General features: G+C 28.9%; 1 protein-coding gene and 1 long non-coding RNA gene across 13 annotated transcripts; both read left to right on the top strand.

The window, feature by feature from the left end:
* The first annotated feature begins 1,217 nt into the window (after nt 1–1,217).
* On the top strand, nt 1,218–5,282 carry LOC126550017 (uncharacterized). The gene is made up of 4 exons (XM_050200763.1): nt 1,218–2,091; nt 2,766–2,912; nt 3,967–4,069; nt 4,575–5,282. The coding sequence occupies exons 1-4, from the start codon at nt 2,050–2,052 to the stop codon at nt 4,916–4,918; spliced, it is 636 nt and encodes a 211-aa protein (XP_050056720.1). The 5' UTR covers nt 1,218–2,049; the 3' UTR covers nt 4,919–5,282.
* Nucleotides 5,283–13,597: 8,315 nt separating this feature from the next.
* Nucleotides 13,598–16,327, top strand: LOC126550374 (uncharacterized). 12 transcript variants are annotated; one of them, XR_007604457.1, is made up of 7 exons: nt 13,598–14,499; nt 14,813–14,935; nt 15,038–15,171; nt 15,254–15,422; nt 15,485–15,557; nt 15,668–15,812; nt 15,908–16,327. It is a non-coding gene; the product is annotated as an uncharacterized LOC126550374 (long non-coding RNA). The 12 variants fall into 12 exon arrangements; XR_007604459.1 differs by having other exon boundaries at nt 13,600–14,499; nt 15,301–15,422; nt 15,485–15,579; XR_007604458.1 differs by having other exon boundaries at nt 13,602–14,503; nt 15,301–15,422.
* Nucleotides 16,328–17,838: the final 1,511 nt, after the last annotated feature.

Below are 17,838 nucleotides of genomic sequence, written 5' to 3'. Positions count from 1 at the left end.
ATTCATTAAAATTATTATTAAATTAGATAATTTTTATGGATTTTACATTTAAATAAAACATCTGTAAACACTAAATTATAAGTTGATAGGTTAGTAAACCATTTTTTAGGAAATACATTAGTTATATAGTACAAAAAAAAATAATAATTATAATAAGTGACCATTATATTAAATTTCTATAAAATTTACACAATATCATAACTCTTACTATACTTTTTTCTTCGCTTCTACATAATTCGATAACTTTTAATATTTGAAAATTACATTAGCATAACAATAAGAGAAAACTATAAAATCTCAAATCGTTCAAATAATACCACAATAAAATCCCATGCAGCATTTGATAATCACTACGACTTAATAAATATTTTAACATGATTAGAATTTTTAAAAAATAGTAGTTAATATAATATTAAATATATATTTATTTATTTTAAAACCAAATATTCGTCAATTGAGTTTCATTATTATAAAATATGCTAGATGAATGTATAATATATAATATACATATTAGAAATGTTATTGCTTATTAGTTATTAATTAGTATTTGTGTTCTATATCAACCTTAATATAGTTATTGATTCGAAATCTACCTATACTACCTATATGCATACATCTTTAATCACTAAAACTATAATAATATGTACTTGATCAAAGAAAGCGACAACAAAAAAAACAAAATAATAGATAGTATTAGTATCACGTATCTCATTTGTTTGTACATATCATATGTAATTAAAACAAACATTCTAATCCGTTTCTAATGTATGTTGTATGTATATCTATCTCTGGAAAATGGAAAAGTACATATTGTAATAAAGCTATTGTTTTATTTTATTTAGAAGTTAAATTAACAAATACATATTATACGTATATTCGTATATATATTTATATACAATAGAACCAGTTTAAGACGCACTCGTTTATGACAATCTTCTGCCTAATACGGTCGTTTTACGAATCCTTTGACTTTTAAATATGTATTAATTTTCTCACATTATACGATGTCTCTTATAATACGCTATTTTTAACTGATCCTTAAGAAAACGTCTTAAATGAGTTCTACAGTATAAAATATAACTGTAGGTACCATAGGATACATATTATAATATACATTCAACATACAACTATTATGATTTGAATTTTGAACATGATTTATCGTTTAAAATTAATCATAAAACAGTATTAAATAAATCATACAAGATGCTTGGTTTCATTAGTAGAAATACGCAACAGTTTAAAAATGTGTTTTTCTTGAAAAACTTGTACTGCTCTCTTGTACGTTCTTCCTTGGAATTTGGCTCGTTAATTTGGTCATACAATTATTAATTGTCGACTTATATTAACGATCTTAAAGTTGTTCAATACATTTTTTGAAAAGAGTTGCATTTATTAATGATATTCCTTTATCCAGAGAACCGTTTGATGCAGTCCAGTTTTAAATTGGTCTAGACTCTCTGTTTTTTAGAAGCAAGTCTGAAAAAATTTGGTGACATGTGTTAAATGTATATTTATATTATATATAAATGTTCATAAACTATTTAATATTAGGCGTAGGGAACGTGGCGCCCCCATCGCCCAGAGCACCTTAAAGTGTTCTGCAATAGCCCCGCACTGATCTTAATTGATTGGTGTGGTCTGGTCCTCCAGGTTGGGGGTTAAGCGCAGGGCTAACAATCCTGCCTAGTAAAAAAACAACTGTTCAGGAACTTACCAACAAGACTACGAGATAAGAAAAAAAATATCATACAAGGCCAATATTTTCATGATACTGAATTATAACATGGAATGAAATTCAGAAAATAAAAATTTTAAAAATAATTTAAATAGTCACACAACTTCCCAAAAAGCTTTTGAGGATTATTCATACCATTTTTAACTTGAAAAATTTTCCTTTTGGAAATAGACTCAAGTTTTTTTCTCAAGTATACGCTGAAGTGCTGCTATAGCCTATAGAAGACGTCCGTTGAAATATAATACTGATACGAGTTGAAAACGTTCTTGATTTGATAATTCAAAAGCTGTGTTGTATCTAATAATTGAACGAAAATGTCCAGCAGTATGCCCATACATGGAAAAGAACATTTTAAAGTAAAGTAACCGTTTTCTTTTAAAAAGATGTTATATCCACATGAATTGTCAAGATTTTACAAACCAACATATAACATATAAAATTTGTACTTATATTTTGAACTGATTAATGTGTATTTTAAAATAATTTACGGGATTATATACAATTCACATTAAAATTAAAATACCCATATAATTTTGCCATTTTTTTAGATTTGTAAGACAACACATGTGGGTGTAGCATCCTCTAAAGTATGGTATAACTAACGATTGACTATATTTCTCATTAAATACGATACGGACGATTAGTGCTTACGTAGTCATACAAGTTATCAAATCTTATCAATGGATCCGTTGGATCCAAACAAAAACTATTACAATGTAATAATATAACTTAAAATTTATATTTTAATTATATTTTAAGTTTAAGCGGAATTGTTTAATTTTATAAATTTTTAAGGTTTGTGTGTACTAATGCACTGTGCATAGCTAGTTTAATGAAAAATCGCGTAAATTGAAAGTTTAAATTACAATTTTGTTCAAATTTTCTAAAAGTATATACTTTTCATATATTTTTCAATATTTGTTTGGATCCATTTGGGACATTTGATAAAGATTTATAACATTTATAACGTAACACTAATAGTTCGTATACTAATAGGTAGATAATTAGTAATTACTTATCTTTATTGTAGAATAATAGCGCCGATAGCAGTCATGACATCCAAATAAGACCAACGGATTTATCAATAGCAAGCAACAATACAGAACAAACCGAACCAATGGACTTATCTTGTGTGAAAAATGCGAATTCAAACATGGTAAAAAAAACACTTGATGAGGTAAAGAACTGTTTTTATATACTAGTAAAACGTAGATTCATACATTCACTGTAACTTACCTTAAAACAACAAAACTAATGGAATAATCATTCAATTAAAAAAAAAACAGACTGGCTGCACTCCGGAAGTGCCGGCAGAAGTTAAAACTTGCATATTATTAACGTTGTGCATTTTTGATATTTTGGAATAATTAAGAAATAATTTTGCACGGATTGCTTTAATAATTATCAATATAAAAGTACTAGGTACCTATCATTTATGTGGTAAAATACAATATTATTCATTTAATGCGGTATCCTACACAAACATGACAATTATACTACATTGAAAATTTAACACTTCAGAACTATAACTATTAACTATTGATATTAATATTAACCTGAATATTTTTGGTGTTCTTTTGAAAAATACATTTTTCAAATTATGCCGTAATTTTTTTCGTGGTGTGGATAATATATTACGTTTTTTTTTTTATCTAAACATCCCTTACGCCAATCATTCATTTTAGCTTGTAGTAAGTAATTGAACAAAACCAACACTAGACACTAACAATAAAATAACAAGTAACTAGGTACTAGATAAAACATCTAAAACGGTAATAAAGATCAACAAGTGCAACATAGATTTCTGAAATGAAAACGTTTTTCCTACAAAACATTGAAAAAAGACTAACAAATTCAAATTATTTTATAAAATTAAAATTGGATTACTAAAAGTATATGTTTATTTTTCTTTCGCATAATGGTCTAAATGCGAGCATTCGTCCTGACGTGAGTTTAACATTTTTTTACCCATCAAAAAAAGTGCACAACGCCGCTAAAGAAGTTTTCACTTCAAAAATTATTTCTTATATCTATATCGGCTATATCATGAACATTCATCATTTTTATTCATACATACTACATAGGCTCTATTATAAATCTCTACTGTAAAAACTTCTAATATATTTAGGTGAACAAATAGATTTCTGTTATTTAAAAAACCACTAAGTCGTTGAACCAACCATGACCATAAAAAAAATATACATTTATAACAAAAACTTTATATTTTCCAGGTTGAACATCACAATTACTTTGAAGCCCGCAAGTCAGACGTGCCATTGCCGTTGCCGTCAAATATAAACGAAGCGACGTTGTTGATACTAAAGAGCGTATACGGTACTTATCTGCTTTTCATTCATTATCTTAATTCAATAATATATTATCTATTAAGCTAATTAATACAACAAAAATAAATTCAGAAAAACAATAATATACATATTTTAAAGTGATAAGTTTCAATTTTTTTCTTCTTTTTATGAAGTCTCATACCAATACCATTTTGCATTGCCTGCTTCTATAAAATATGTTTATTTGATCGTAATAAACAGTAATTTATACCCATTACATGTAGGTATATATATTCGTGAAAAAACGATCTTTACCTAGAACAATAGATACGACATTAAATTGTTGAAAAATGTTATTTTATTCACTACGTTAGTATAAAATTGCTCTACTAGACTTCAAATACTTTTTATTTATAAATCGTAATTATTCATAGGTAACTAATTATTAATAGTTGTAGTATACTGGCCATCGGAAATGCAAAATGTTTATAATAAAACGATAGGATCCTTAGAAAAAAAGAACACGTCTTAACACTTACACTCGCGTTTTACAGACATAAAATACCACCGGAAGCCCAACTGTGATCAGATATTCCACCAGGATCCGGTCAATCCCAAACTGTTCGTGTGCAAGGTGTGCGACAAGCACGTGCGGAGCAAGTGGCACCATTTTCAGACGCACTACTCGCGGGACCACAAGTGTTCGGACTGTGACGCCGTGTACAGCCGGATCGATACGCTGAGGACTCACGCAAAGAAACGTCATCACACCGTCATACCGCGGTACTATTACGGAATCCCGGCCAACGTGTGGCATCGCGTCGTGGTCCAGCTCCCGGACCCGGTGCCAAAGCCGACCAGACCCAAACCGACAAAACCTCCCGCCGGCGACCACTGATTCTAGCAGCCGCCACTGCGAAACTGTGCGCGCCTGCCGCTTGTATGTATAAATTACATTCGTATCGCTCGCTCGAGGGTAGGTTTTGATTAGACAAGTAGTGAAGACAGGGCGTCCAAGCTAGACGATAATCCTGCCCCGTAAGCCAAAATATACTTACATATTTTTCGGTATCGTTGACGTCCCACAAACAATGTTTTGTATCGCTCCTCTGACAGCTTTTGTTTATTTTTTTTTTTTTTTTGATTTCGAAAATCGCCAGTCCGTCCCTGAACTGTAAACACCAACTGCCACGACTCAATATTATAAAATGTACTGTGTATAATAATTTTAATATTATATTAATATTAGGTATGATTCGTGTATTGCGTAAAATAGTATGAATGTATGATATATTTTATATTATACTCATCGCCGCAAACGCTTCCCGATTAATTATACCGTATAATACTGAATTATATTACACATATAATGTGTATACGATATATAGTATATTATGCACTATTGTGTATATTTGTGACGTGCCTATGAAAAAAAATATATTAATGTATTTATATACTCGAATTAATTAATCGTACGTGCATCGGTAGTCGAAGATACTCAAGGCCTTATCCCTATTTTTTTACGTTCGATCGCTCCGATTAATTTTACTATCTATCTTATAGTAGTATTATCTTTTCAAATCGCACCCAAAGCTGATTTTGACTACTTTTTTGAACACTGTGTACGAGATTTACCAGAAAAAGTTTTAAAAGTAATATTCAACTATCATTGACTTCTCGTAAATTGTATACTATATCATATTGTATACATATAGGTAGCTTATTTCAATCAATATTTCACTTGCAAGAGACTTATTTTGTAAGTACGTCGTATGAACGATTACTGTATTTTCAAAAAATACATTTCTATATGGACATTTTAGTTTTACCTTTAACCCTTAGGAATATCGATCGTACGATGAAAAAAATAGACTCCCGCTACCAATTAGCCATCGCATATTGTGTTAGAAATGATAAAAAACATAATATTTATTTAAAAATATTATTATTATTATTATTTATTCATAATTGATATTGTCAAGTATCAAAATAGTTTATAAAGTAATATCTTATAAAACTTAACTACTTATTACTGTTAAAGAACATATATTTATTGCACTAATTGCAAATAACTATATTATTAAACTATAGGTCTATTTATTTTTATAGGTGTAATTTTTAAACAATTTTGTCATGATAATATTTTTATTTTATTAAATTAAAATATGAGTATATGCACAAATATTAGATACATTGTTAGTAATAGGTTAGTTACTCTGGCCCCCGCCACTTACGATTTATAAATGGAAATTAATGTCAAATTATGTAAAATCATTTGTAATCACCAAAAAAAAAAACTTGTAACCCACCCACATCGGCTCAAAACAAATTTAGCTCATTAAATGTGTGACTTACTTACCAAAATATCCTGTTTGAGTAAAAAATTTGCCCATTTATTATTTTGACTAAATGGTGTGTGCCAATTATTTTCAATTTTCATTAATAACTATACTCACTCATGTTCAATTGTTTACCCTTTTATTAACTTTTTTTAATCTTTTTATTCTTTAAAATAAATGTATTAATTATTCATACCTTCATATTATATAGTATAATATATTTTTTATGTTATAATATTCTGTAGCTAACATCTATGTTAATATAGTCCATAGTATATAAAGTATACTACAAAATATAATAAATTGCTAAAAATAATCTTCACTTCATCAAATTAAATATTGTGCAAAGTCCATAATCAATAATATCCAAAAAACAGTCTTACCTTTATTTTAATTTTTCAAATCTCTTAAAATATTTATATATATGATTTAGTTCAGTTCTTTAAATTATTATTTGTAACTATACATAGGTAGGCGCCTGCCCATATCATATTATTGGTGGTTATTACGACATTATTATGTACGTTTACATATATTATTATTCATTACATTGCAACACATATTTTATGTTGTTAATAGAACGTTTATTTAATACATAGCAATATTTACATTAGTTGGTACTTGGTAGCTATTCTTAATGTTTTCTTAAGTAATGACGGATATAATATAGTTTCTATCATGCATTAAAGAAAATCGATATGGTCACAGAGAAAAGGATATTATACAGATTAAGGAAGACTGAAAACCCACTGAAGTTCCTTTGAATAAAGATTCTTCAGAACCAATCTGCAGCCCTTTATAATCCGATGAAGTTTGAGAAAATTTTAACAAAAATATTGTTGAAGATATATTAGAATAATGAATTTTTGCCTGCAAAAATGAAGATTTTCCAACAGGTATTCATCGTTGTAGCAACTGCAATAAAGCAGTTAATTTGTTTGGGTGTTCAGTAGAAGATCATATAATTAATTTTACATTTTTTCATTTAAAATAAAACAAAGTACCTAGACAACGTAAAATGATCCTTTTCTTTGTAACCATATCGATTTTCCTTAATGCATGATGGAAACTATATTATATCCATCATTACTTAAAAAGACATTAAGAATAGCTACCAACTAATGTAAGTATTGCTATGTATTAAAAAATGTTCAATTAACAACATAAAATATGCGTATCTATTAACATAGATGTAAATCATTTACGTTGTCTAGGTACTTTGTTTTATTTTAAATGAAAAAATGTAAAATTAATTATATGATCTTCTACTGAACACCCAAACAAATTAACTGCTTTATTGCAGTTGCTACAACGATGAATACCTGTTGGAAAATCTTCATTTTTGCAGACAAAAATTCATTATTCTAATATATCTTCAACAATATTTTTGTTAAAATTTTCTCAAACTTCATCGGATTATAAAGGGCTGCAGATTGGTTCTGAAGAATCTTTATTCAAAGGAACTTCAGTGGGTTTTCAGTCTTCCTTAATCTGTATAATATCCTTTTCTCTGTGACCATATCGATTTTCTTTAATGCATGATAGAAACTATATTATATCCATCATTACTTAAGAAAACATTAAGAATAGCTACCAAGTACCAACTAATGTAAATATTGCTATGTATTAAATAAACGTTCTATTAACAACATAAAATATGTGTTGCAATGTAATGAATAATAATATATGTAAACGTACATAATAATGTCGTAATAACCACCAATAATATGATATGGGCAGGCGCCTACCTATGTATAGTTACAAATAATAATTTAAAGAACTGAACTAAATCATATATATAAATATTTTAAGAGATTTGAAAAATTAAAATAAAGGTAAGACTGTTTTTTGGATATTATTGATTATGGACTTTGCACAATATTTAATTTGATGAAGTGAAGATTATTTTTAGCAATTTATTATATTTTGTAGTATACTTTATATACTATGGACTATATTAACATAGATGTTAGCTACAGCATATTATAACATAAAAAATATATTATACTATATAATATAAAAGTATGAATAATTAATACATTTATTTTAAAGAAGAAAAAGATTAAAAAAAGTTAATAAAAGGGTAAACAATTGAACATGAGTGAGTATAGTTATTAATGAAAATTGAAAATAATTGGCACACACCATTTAGTCAAAAGGATAAATGGGCAAATTTTTTATTCAAACAGGATATTTTGGTAAGTAAGTCACACAGTTAATGAGCTAAATTTGTTTTGAGCCGATGTGGGTGGGTTACAAGTTTTTTTTTTTTTGGTGATCACAAATAATTACAAATGATATTACATAATTTCCACTAGGTTTCAAGTACCTACAAGTCAAACTTTTGTAATGGCGGGCTGTAGTGACGTCACCGTGGGCCCGCCACATGAAACTTTGTTTTGAGACAATGTGGATGGGTTACAAATTTTTTTGGTGGTTACAAATGATTACTGTTTACGCATATGTAAAATTATTATATTGTTAATATTTTGTGGTTTTACGTTTATTTAAAATTCTTATTATATTTCTTATTATTATTATAAATATCTACCTATATTTAAGATAATTATCATATATTATATTCAGTCATGCTGTGTGCGATAAGCGCAGGTACTACCTATTTGTATATCTATTTTATCTTTATTATCTATGCACGAGCCGTCAAATTATTATCGTCGATGAACCGGATATAAAAGGTCGGCGGACTGACCACCGGACACTAATCTCCCACTTTCTTCTGTCGTAGTAAGACCCACCCGGGCAGACTTACGCGACTATAAGAAGAAAGTGCTCCCAGTTCTACGGACTCCGTCCTTCTCGCTTCTTTCTTCCGTCGTAGTAAGACCCACCCGGGCAGACTTACGCGACTAAGAAGAAAGTGCTCCCAGTCCTACGGACTCCGTCCTTCTCGCTTCTTTCTTCCGTCGTAGTAAGACCCACCCGGGCAGACTTACGCGACTAAGAAGAAAGTGCTCCCAGTCCTACAGACTCCGTCCTTCTCGGTTCTTTCTTCCGTCGTAGTAAGACCCACCCGGGCAGACTTACGCGACTAAGAAGGAAGTCCTCCTAGTCCTACGGACTCCGTCTCTCTCGGTTCTTTCTTCCGTCGTAGTAAGACCCACCCGGGCAGACTTACGCGACTAAGAAGAAAGTCCTCCTAGTCCTACGGACTCCGTCTCTCTCGGTTCTTTCTTCCGTCGTAGTAAGACCCACCCGGGCAGACTTACGCGACTAAGAAGAAAGTCCTCCTAGTCCTAAGGACTCCGTCCTTCTCGCTTCTTTCTTCCGTCGTAGTAAGACCCACCCGGGCAGACTTACGCGACTAAGAAGGAAGTCCTCCTAGTCCTACGGACTCCGTCTCTCTCTCTTCTTCCTTCTGTCATAGTAAGACCCACCCGGGCAGACTTACGCGACTAAGAAGGAAGTTCTCCCAGTCCTACGGACTCCGTCCCTCTAACTTCTTTCTTCTGTCGTAGTAAGACCCACCCGGGCAGACTTACGCGACTAGGAAAGAAGTCCTTTCTGGCCGTCAGTGCACCGTACTTTATTCCGTGATCTACATGGTGGCGAAATTATTTAAATTAATTGTTCAAATTAATATACTACTATTCAATATAAAACAAGTGTTACATTTTGTTTCCTTTTTTTTCTTTTACCTATTCCAGCCTTATTGTTTCCAACAATTACAAATGATATTACATAATTTTCACTAGGTTACAAGTACCTACAAGTCGAACTTCTCTAGTGGCAGGCTGTAGTGACGTTACCGTGGCCCCGCTACATGGAAATTTCGTTTTGAGCCGATGTGGGTGAGTTACAAATTTTCTTTTTGTGGTTACAAATGATTACAAATTTACAAATGATATTACATAATTTGACATTAATTTCCATTTATAAATCGTAATTGGTGGTATTGCATTATACAATATACATTACTCTTTCTATAATTTAGTAGGTACCTATAATTTTAGAAATTTTCAAAAATAACAATGTCAAATGTATCTATAAAGTATATTTATAGGTTACGCTTGACAAAATTTTATTGCTTTATGAATAATATTAAATAATTTATACTTCACTGTTTAATGTGAATTTAATCTTACATATATTATATTGTAGAGTTAGTGGAAACTCGTATTTAATGATAATATGTTAATACATTAAAATTAAAAATATTAATTAACTTAATATTTTTATTCTCAATTTTTATACAAATACCAATATTAGTTGAGTAGGTTAATTACCAAATACCAAAGCCAGATATTTAGTTTATTTACTTGTTATAAGACTAAAATAAATATATATTTTATTAATATACATTGCATCTTTACGTATAATAGTAAAGTATTTGATTGTTTGTTTATAATATATTTAATGTTCGTGTAGCATGTCTAATTTTAAATTATGAAATCAACATAATATTATATTCTTAAATATTCATAGCTGCAAGTGAAAATAAATCATAACGACATTTACACTTAATTCAAAAACAACTATAAATATAACCACTTTTTTTATATACGAGGGTTAATCAAAAAGTATGCTGCGTAAGCCATAATTTAAAAAATTAAAATTAAATAAATTATTTTATTAGAAAATACTCTTTTAAACTCTTTTTTGATTAGAAATAATCACTAAGTAAGTTTCTACATTTTTCATACCTATATAGAGATAGGAAGAGAAGACAAATGTCAAAATACATGAAATACTCCCGTCCAGTTTGTGAACACCAGTCGCTTATGTTATTCTCTAGCTTATTTTTCATAAAACCAAACACATGAAAATCACAAGTTGACAGATCAGGACTGAAAGAAGGGGTTTTAAAACCTCCTACATGAATTTCTGGGGAAGTTCCTTCGTAACGTTCGTTGAATGTGGAGTTGAGTTGTAATATAGAAGCACAATTCCTTGGTCGTCGGTTATTTATAGTCTTACTCAATTTCTTGAGGGTTTTATAATTTATATTAGGCAGCTGAATTTATCTTTGTTCCTTTAAATATTAAATAAACAACGCCTCGATTATCAAGAAAGAGAGAGTCAGCATCACTTTTCAAGCAGATTCACCTTTGCCTTTTTTTTTGTGGAGAGCTTATGCGTTTCCACTCCATTGAATTTCTCTTTGATTCTAGTTAAAAAATTATGAACGCTCTTTTCACAACCAATCATGCACTTCTCTGAAAATTTGCATTGATTTACAATTTTATAACCATAAAAATCTAATCACTGCGCAAATTTCAATTTTGGACAAGATATTTATAATGATAGGGTATTATGATTGTTAACTATAATAACTGATAAGATTTCAACTGAGGTTAACTTCACGATTTATACTTTCGAAAAACAGTTCAAACATTGTGCCCACCAACATACTTTTTGATTGACCCTCGTAATATAATGAACTAATCTTCAACCCGATTACTGAACCATTTTTATAAACAATGTTTCACTAAAATAAAATTGTTTGATGGTGGATATTGAGTACTCATCATACTTAGAACGTACAGTGTAAACATATATTTAAAAGAGAAATAGTTTTTCAATTTCATATTAATCATTTATATATTTTTTTAAATGTTATCGTGACTTAAAGTGTTTCAAATGATAAAGTATTAAGCGTAAAATTCTAAATTAGATATGCTATCTACTAGAGATGCAACCAGAAAAAAATTTCAGGAGAGATTACAACCCTTTAATTCCCCCCCTGGTTGCGCCACCGTGTTACTTGTTTTATACTTATAATTATTATTATATTTAATGTTTAAAGATATTAAAATATATTTATTTAAATTTTAAATATATTACTAAAAATTTAAACGAAATCACGTTGATTTTCTAATATTAAAATAATGTATTTGATAATGTCTTAAAAAACTATAATTTTTTTATCTTTATATATAGTATTAATATACACTAGTAACTAGTTCATAAAATCATGTTTTAAACTTATTCAATATAATATATTAGTATAGCTTTATCAACGTTAATACTTTTGCAATAATATAATACAATAATAATTGTTTTAAATTGTTTTTTATTAAACCATATGCTGAATATTATAAAGTTGTATTTATATAACCTTTGCTTATCATATATCGATTATATTAAATTGATATGTGAACTAAGATAATATAAAACAAATTATTTGTATTCTAACCATGAAAAATGTAATAGGTAGATTTAGAAACTTAGATATACTTCTAAATTATATAAATTTAGAAATAGATAATATTTTAAGATGTTAAATATATTGAACACCAAATTATATAGATGAGTTCATATCCACATTTGGATGCAACCATTTATAAAATAGTAGAATAGATGATTATTACCCACTACCTAATTTTAGATTAAGCCCTCATTTCATTTATCATAGTTATGATTTTGATTTATGATTTATAATTATGAAATACATACAACTTTATATTTTTTTTTTTCAAAAATAACAATTTATATTGACTAACAAATATAGTCTTAAATTATATACATCATAAACTATTTTTACCTTATATATTATACCTACTTTTGCAGTTTCATCACCAGTTTGTTTTTATTTTGTCATAGCTATTCATAAGAACTTATTATAAGCTAAACAGTGTATTCAATTTGTAAACATGATACAAATAACTTTAGTATTTATCATTTATATAGATTGTTTAATTATTATAAATGTTTTTAGAAAAGTTTATTGTATAGATTTTAACACTCGTCATTGTCAGATGTAGATATTAAATAGAAATAAAACTATATTACGTAGTTTATTTGTATAATTAGTTATTAAATATGAATTAACTAACCAAAATGTAACAATTGAATAGCATCAGTAAAGTTCAATCACCTAAGTAACCTTATAGATAATAAGCTCGGAATTTTGAAGATAAAAAAAAAATATTAAATCGTATCAATTAAATAAACAATAAGCAATTGCTGTATATGATATAGAGAGATAGTTATCTACTAGTAATTTATAAAATATATGTAAACAAAACACAATTTAGTAATGCTTTTATTCTATTTTATATTAAACATTATATTTATGTTTATAGACATGCTTATATAAATTTATGAGTAAAATGATGTAAAGAGATAACTGCTGTTTAAAAAAATAAACAAACACATATAAAATTAAACGTACATCTATGTTCTATTTATTTACAATATCATGGTATACATTTAACATTAAATTTAGTATACCTATGTATTAAGTACATATGTATAAGTAACAAGATAACCTGCTTGTTTATATGTACACAAATTAATTAATTGAGTATTGAAAAAACCGTACCTTCAGGTTCAATAAAACTCAAAAATGTTAGTTGAAAAGAAAACTATATTGAAATGTAAATCAAGTTGATGATGACCGACGTCAGATCAGGCCCCCCCCCCCCCCCGGTGGCGGTGGAGGCGACTGCGGCGTCCTTGCAGACGTCTGCGGATAGACGCCAACTCGTTTTACCGTCATCGCGGAAGTGATTACGGCCACGGAAGCGACCCCGGACATCGCCGGGTCGGGCGCGGTATATTCAACGATGAAAGTTTGAGTAAACCACTCGGTCGTTGCCACGACCAGCAGCTCACCGGACGGACACCGGACCGTCATTATTCTACCGATTGGACGACAAGCGATCGACAGAGTCACTGTCGTCGTCCTCGTTAGTGCCGGTCTCCGGTGCCACCACGTCATTAAACAGTTTCCGAATTTCTGTTTTTCCCGTGGCAACATATCTCTTACCGTCCACGTCCAAACTACAAATCGCGTCCTCGGTGTAAAAGCGCCAGACGTTTTGAGGCGAGTCATACCATATTCGGTAAGGTAACTTCCAACCAGCTGGTGGCCGACCGCGTTGTCAAGTCCACTGTCCACGACCGACGTTCCCAGACCATCGCCGCCGCCGCCGCTAGAATTCACGTTCTCGAAGGCACGATGCTGCTGCGCGATGGTCTCGACTTGGACGATGTCTCCGCCGTCTCGGTAGCAATTCTTCGTCCACCATGACCCGCGAAAAACGGTCCGTTTGTCGAATGACAGCGTTTCCCATTTCGAATATAATTGAATAAGCTGAGTGAATTTAACACGACATGTTAGCTGTACGCAACGAAACAATAGACAGAGCTGTCGACCGTTGTTATTATTGAAACTAAGGTAGGTAATATATAATTATTAGAAAATAATATTATACTCTTCAGCAGTGATCTTTCACGAATCAACATTCAGAGCGTTATTTTATCACATATTATTGACATTTTTATTGTTCGCGAACTTTTTGATCTGATTCGCGGCAGTTTGTTATATGTTTCCGTTGGACAGATGAAAAAAAAAATAATTACTTTTTATTCGTGATACTTCATAATTATATTATATAAGTCAACATTTTAATTGATAATTACTCATTGATTAATCGGCATTATGTTTTTGCTTAATATTTAGTCTAATTTTTTTTTGTGTCCGTATACAGCACATAACTTGGAAAAATTATTGAAAAATTTGAAAATTGGAAAAGTCAAATTATTGGTCCAGATCTAGAATGCTAGTCATCAAATAAGTAGGTACTATGAACGTTGTATGATAGTAATATTATGTGAGTAAAGTCAATATATATTTAATTATTACTTATGTGTGTGGGTATAAATTTGTATTTAAATGATTTTTTACTTAAGTATTTTCTTTTTCAGATAAGAAGTTCAAAGTACTGCAGAGAAATTTCATTACTTAAAACTCAAAAGCAAATCGTAAAAAAAATAAATTCCATTATGAAAACAATACCATTACAAAGTCATAAACGTTCAAGCAAGATTCTATACATTATTAACATAAGTAGGTTCTAACTGTGTATATTTTATCATGAGTTACTTGTAAAATACAACTTAATTACAGTTTAATTTTTATATCTTTATAGATGAGCATTTATAAATAAAAAATAAGTTAATGAAATCTATTTTACAGCTATCCAAAAAATAACTCGATCAAACGAACTTAATTTTGTAGCAAGCGAAAGTTATTTAATAAATTCTTCTAAATCTTTACTTAGTAAAAACGAACAATTTTTATGATGACTCAATATTTTAGTATGAAAGTATACTAAGTATACTTACCTATATCAACTAATTATAATTTTTTTCCCCTACAGAAAAGCTTAATACGAATCTGGAAATGTCAAATCAATGATCGAGAATGCAAATTATTAAATACGTAGGAATGTTGTATGATAGCAATATTATAAGAGTTAAACAATATATATTTATATGTACTATGTACTATTATAAATATGTATTGAAACGATTATCTTTTACTAAAATATTTCTTTTTTCAGATATGGAGTCCAAAATGTTACAAAGAAATGCTATAATTTAGTTTTCAAAAACAAATCCAAAAAACTTATTTCTGTCATAAAAATATTTTTATTCGGGAATACATCCAAGTTACAGATGGTTCATTGTTATTTTAATAACACACTGGTAAATATATATAATATATTTCAACAACTTTTTAAACTAATAAGTAATAGATAATTATTTTCTATTTTCTTTTCGTTTAAAATAATTTGTACTAGCCAACGATTTCGCAAAGCAACTCTAGAATAACCTACCTGGAGGAAGGAATAAAGGCTGACAGTGGAGTACAAAAGTTTTTACTCTAAGTTAACAGCTTCGCTTGTTACACTTTGTATGAATTAATCAAATTGTACTTTGCGAGCTGTTAAGTTATTGTTTTAAATCATCAATCAAAACAAATGGACGCCTGTATATGCTGGAAGATTGAAGCTATTTCTATTTCATAAAATGATATTATAAAATATTATAATATGCACATTGAACATAATATTGTTTTGTTAAAATAGACATAACTACTTCAGATTAAAAAAGTTGTAAAAAATTGTATTTCGCCAATATAAACTCACGTAAGTCAATGCCTTACTAGGGTTGATGATTTGATTCGTTATATACAAAATAAATCTTATATTTTTATTTTATTCTTGTATTAATAATTTTTGGACACTTATCTGTAAGATACGTTCCTATACAAGTAATCTATACAACAGTACTGTACTACATTAAATCGGCTTCAATATTTTTACAACAAAACTTTTCTTATTAATACTGAAAGTTATTATAGGTATGAAAACCTTATATAATGCTGATAACCTTATATAGCCAACAAATTTAATTTTATAACGCATTATTTACCTATTTTAAATTCGATTCAAGAACATTTTATAAGTGTGTGTATAATATTAATTACATAAAATGCATAGTTCCAAAGAAAAATACCTTCTCGTGTACGTGGAAAATATTTTTGAAAAACATTACATAAAAAAAGAAAAACTCAATCGACATTTAATGTACAAGTACATACCTATTATAAGAGTTTATATAAAAATAAAAAATAAAAAAATTATATATATATAAAGCAAAGTGTACTTTAATAATAATCAACGCAAAGCCGAACCTGTTTAAGTTATCGAATTTTGAGGATAGATTAATATTATAATTTCATCGTGCACTAAAAAAGGATTTTTCAAAATTTTTATTTTAAAGGGTTGAAATCTGTAAAAAATAAGTTTTATTTGATTTGATTTTTTTTTTTATTATTTAAAAATAAATTATTTATAAGGTGTTGCTATTAGTTATTATTATTATATTATTTTTTGGTTTTTAATAAAAATTTAAAAATTGGAATAAAATAAAACTTATTTTTACGGTAAACTTTATACTTCTTATAACTATTTAAATATAATTAATTTTTTGGACTTTTCTCTTTTGATGGCTCATCTGCACACCGAGCACCTACTCGCAGTGTTATTAAACATTTTTTTATAAGGGATATTGTGTACCTATCACGAATTATATTTTTACTATTTTAAATTATAAAACTTAATTATACCTAGCTTAAATTTTTTATTGGTACGTTAAATAATTATACCTATACGTTGAAATCAAATATTGAGTCTAAGAGATCTTATGGCACTTAAAAAAGTGAGTGGACCATTTTTAAAACCATAACAAAAAAAATGACGGTCGTGCGACCGTATATTCTTTTACAACTTGAACACTTAACGGAATACTTTAAAACCGATTTTAATGTTAAAAAAGCCGCGACACTCGCGAAGAAGTAGTTACGATAATCAAAGGAAATCATATCGAACTAATCTCCAACATATACCGAAGGATAAACAGAGTTTTATAAACCAGATAAAATTACTCACAACTGAACAACTAGCAAACGATTGGATGGAGAAACTAAATAATTCATTAAAATTATGAATGTACCTACATTTTTTAATTATTTAAACTGTAGGTACTAACTATTTGTATCTATACTAGACAATTGAAGACAATTACAGTTCTTGCCATTTGAGTTATATAAAAAAAAAAAATGCAAGTTACTTACCTATTTTGTTTATTGAATGCAATAAAAATAGCGTATGGACGAGAAACATTTTGAATTCTTGACAAACGGCTCGTATAATTTTGGTGTTTCGTC

The sequence above is a fragment of the Aphis gossypii genome, chromosome 2, assembly GCF_020184175.1.
Source record: "Aphis gossypii isolate Hap1 chromosome 2, ASM2018417v2, whole genome shotgun sequence".
Taxonomy (NCBI): Eukaryota; Metazoa; Arthropoda; class Insecta; order Hemiptera; family Aphididae; genus Aphis; species Aphis gossypii.
The sequence above is the reverse complement of the archived record's forward strand: the minus strand, read 5'-3'. Positions and strand labels throughout refer to the sequence as shown.

Excerpts from the sequence above, each read along its gene's own strand:
- LOC126550017 (XM_050200763.1), top strand. The coding sequence starts at position 2,050 with ATGTCCAGCAGTATGCCCATACATGGAAAAGAACATTTTAAA. Across the intron at positions 2,913-3,966 it reads TAAAAAAAACACTTGATGAG|GTTGAACATCACAATTACTT; the intron begins GTAAAGAACTGT and ends TATATTTTCCAG. Across the intron at positions 4,070-4,574 it reads GATACTAAAGAGCGTATACG|ACATAAAATACCACCGGAAG; the intron begins GTACTTATCTGC and ends CGCGTTTTACAG.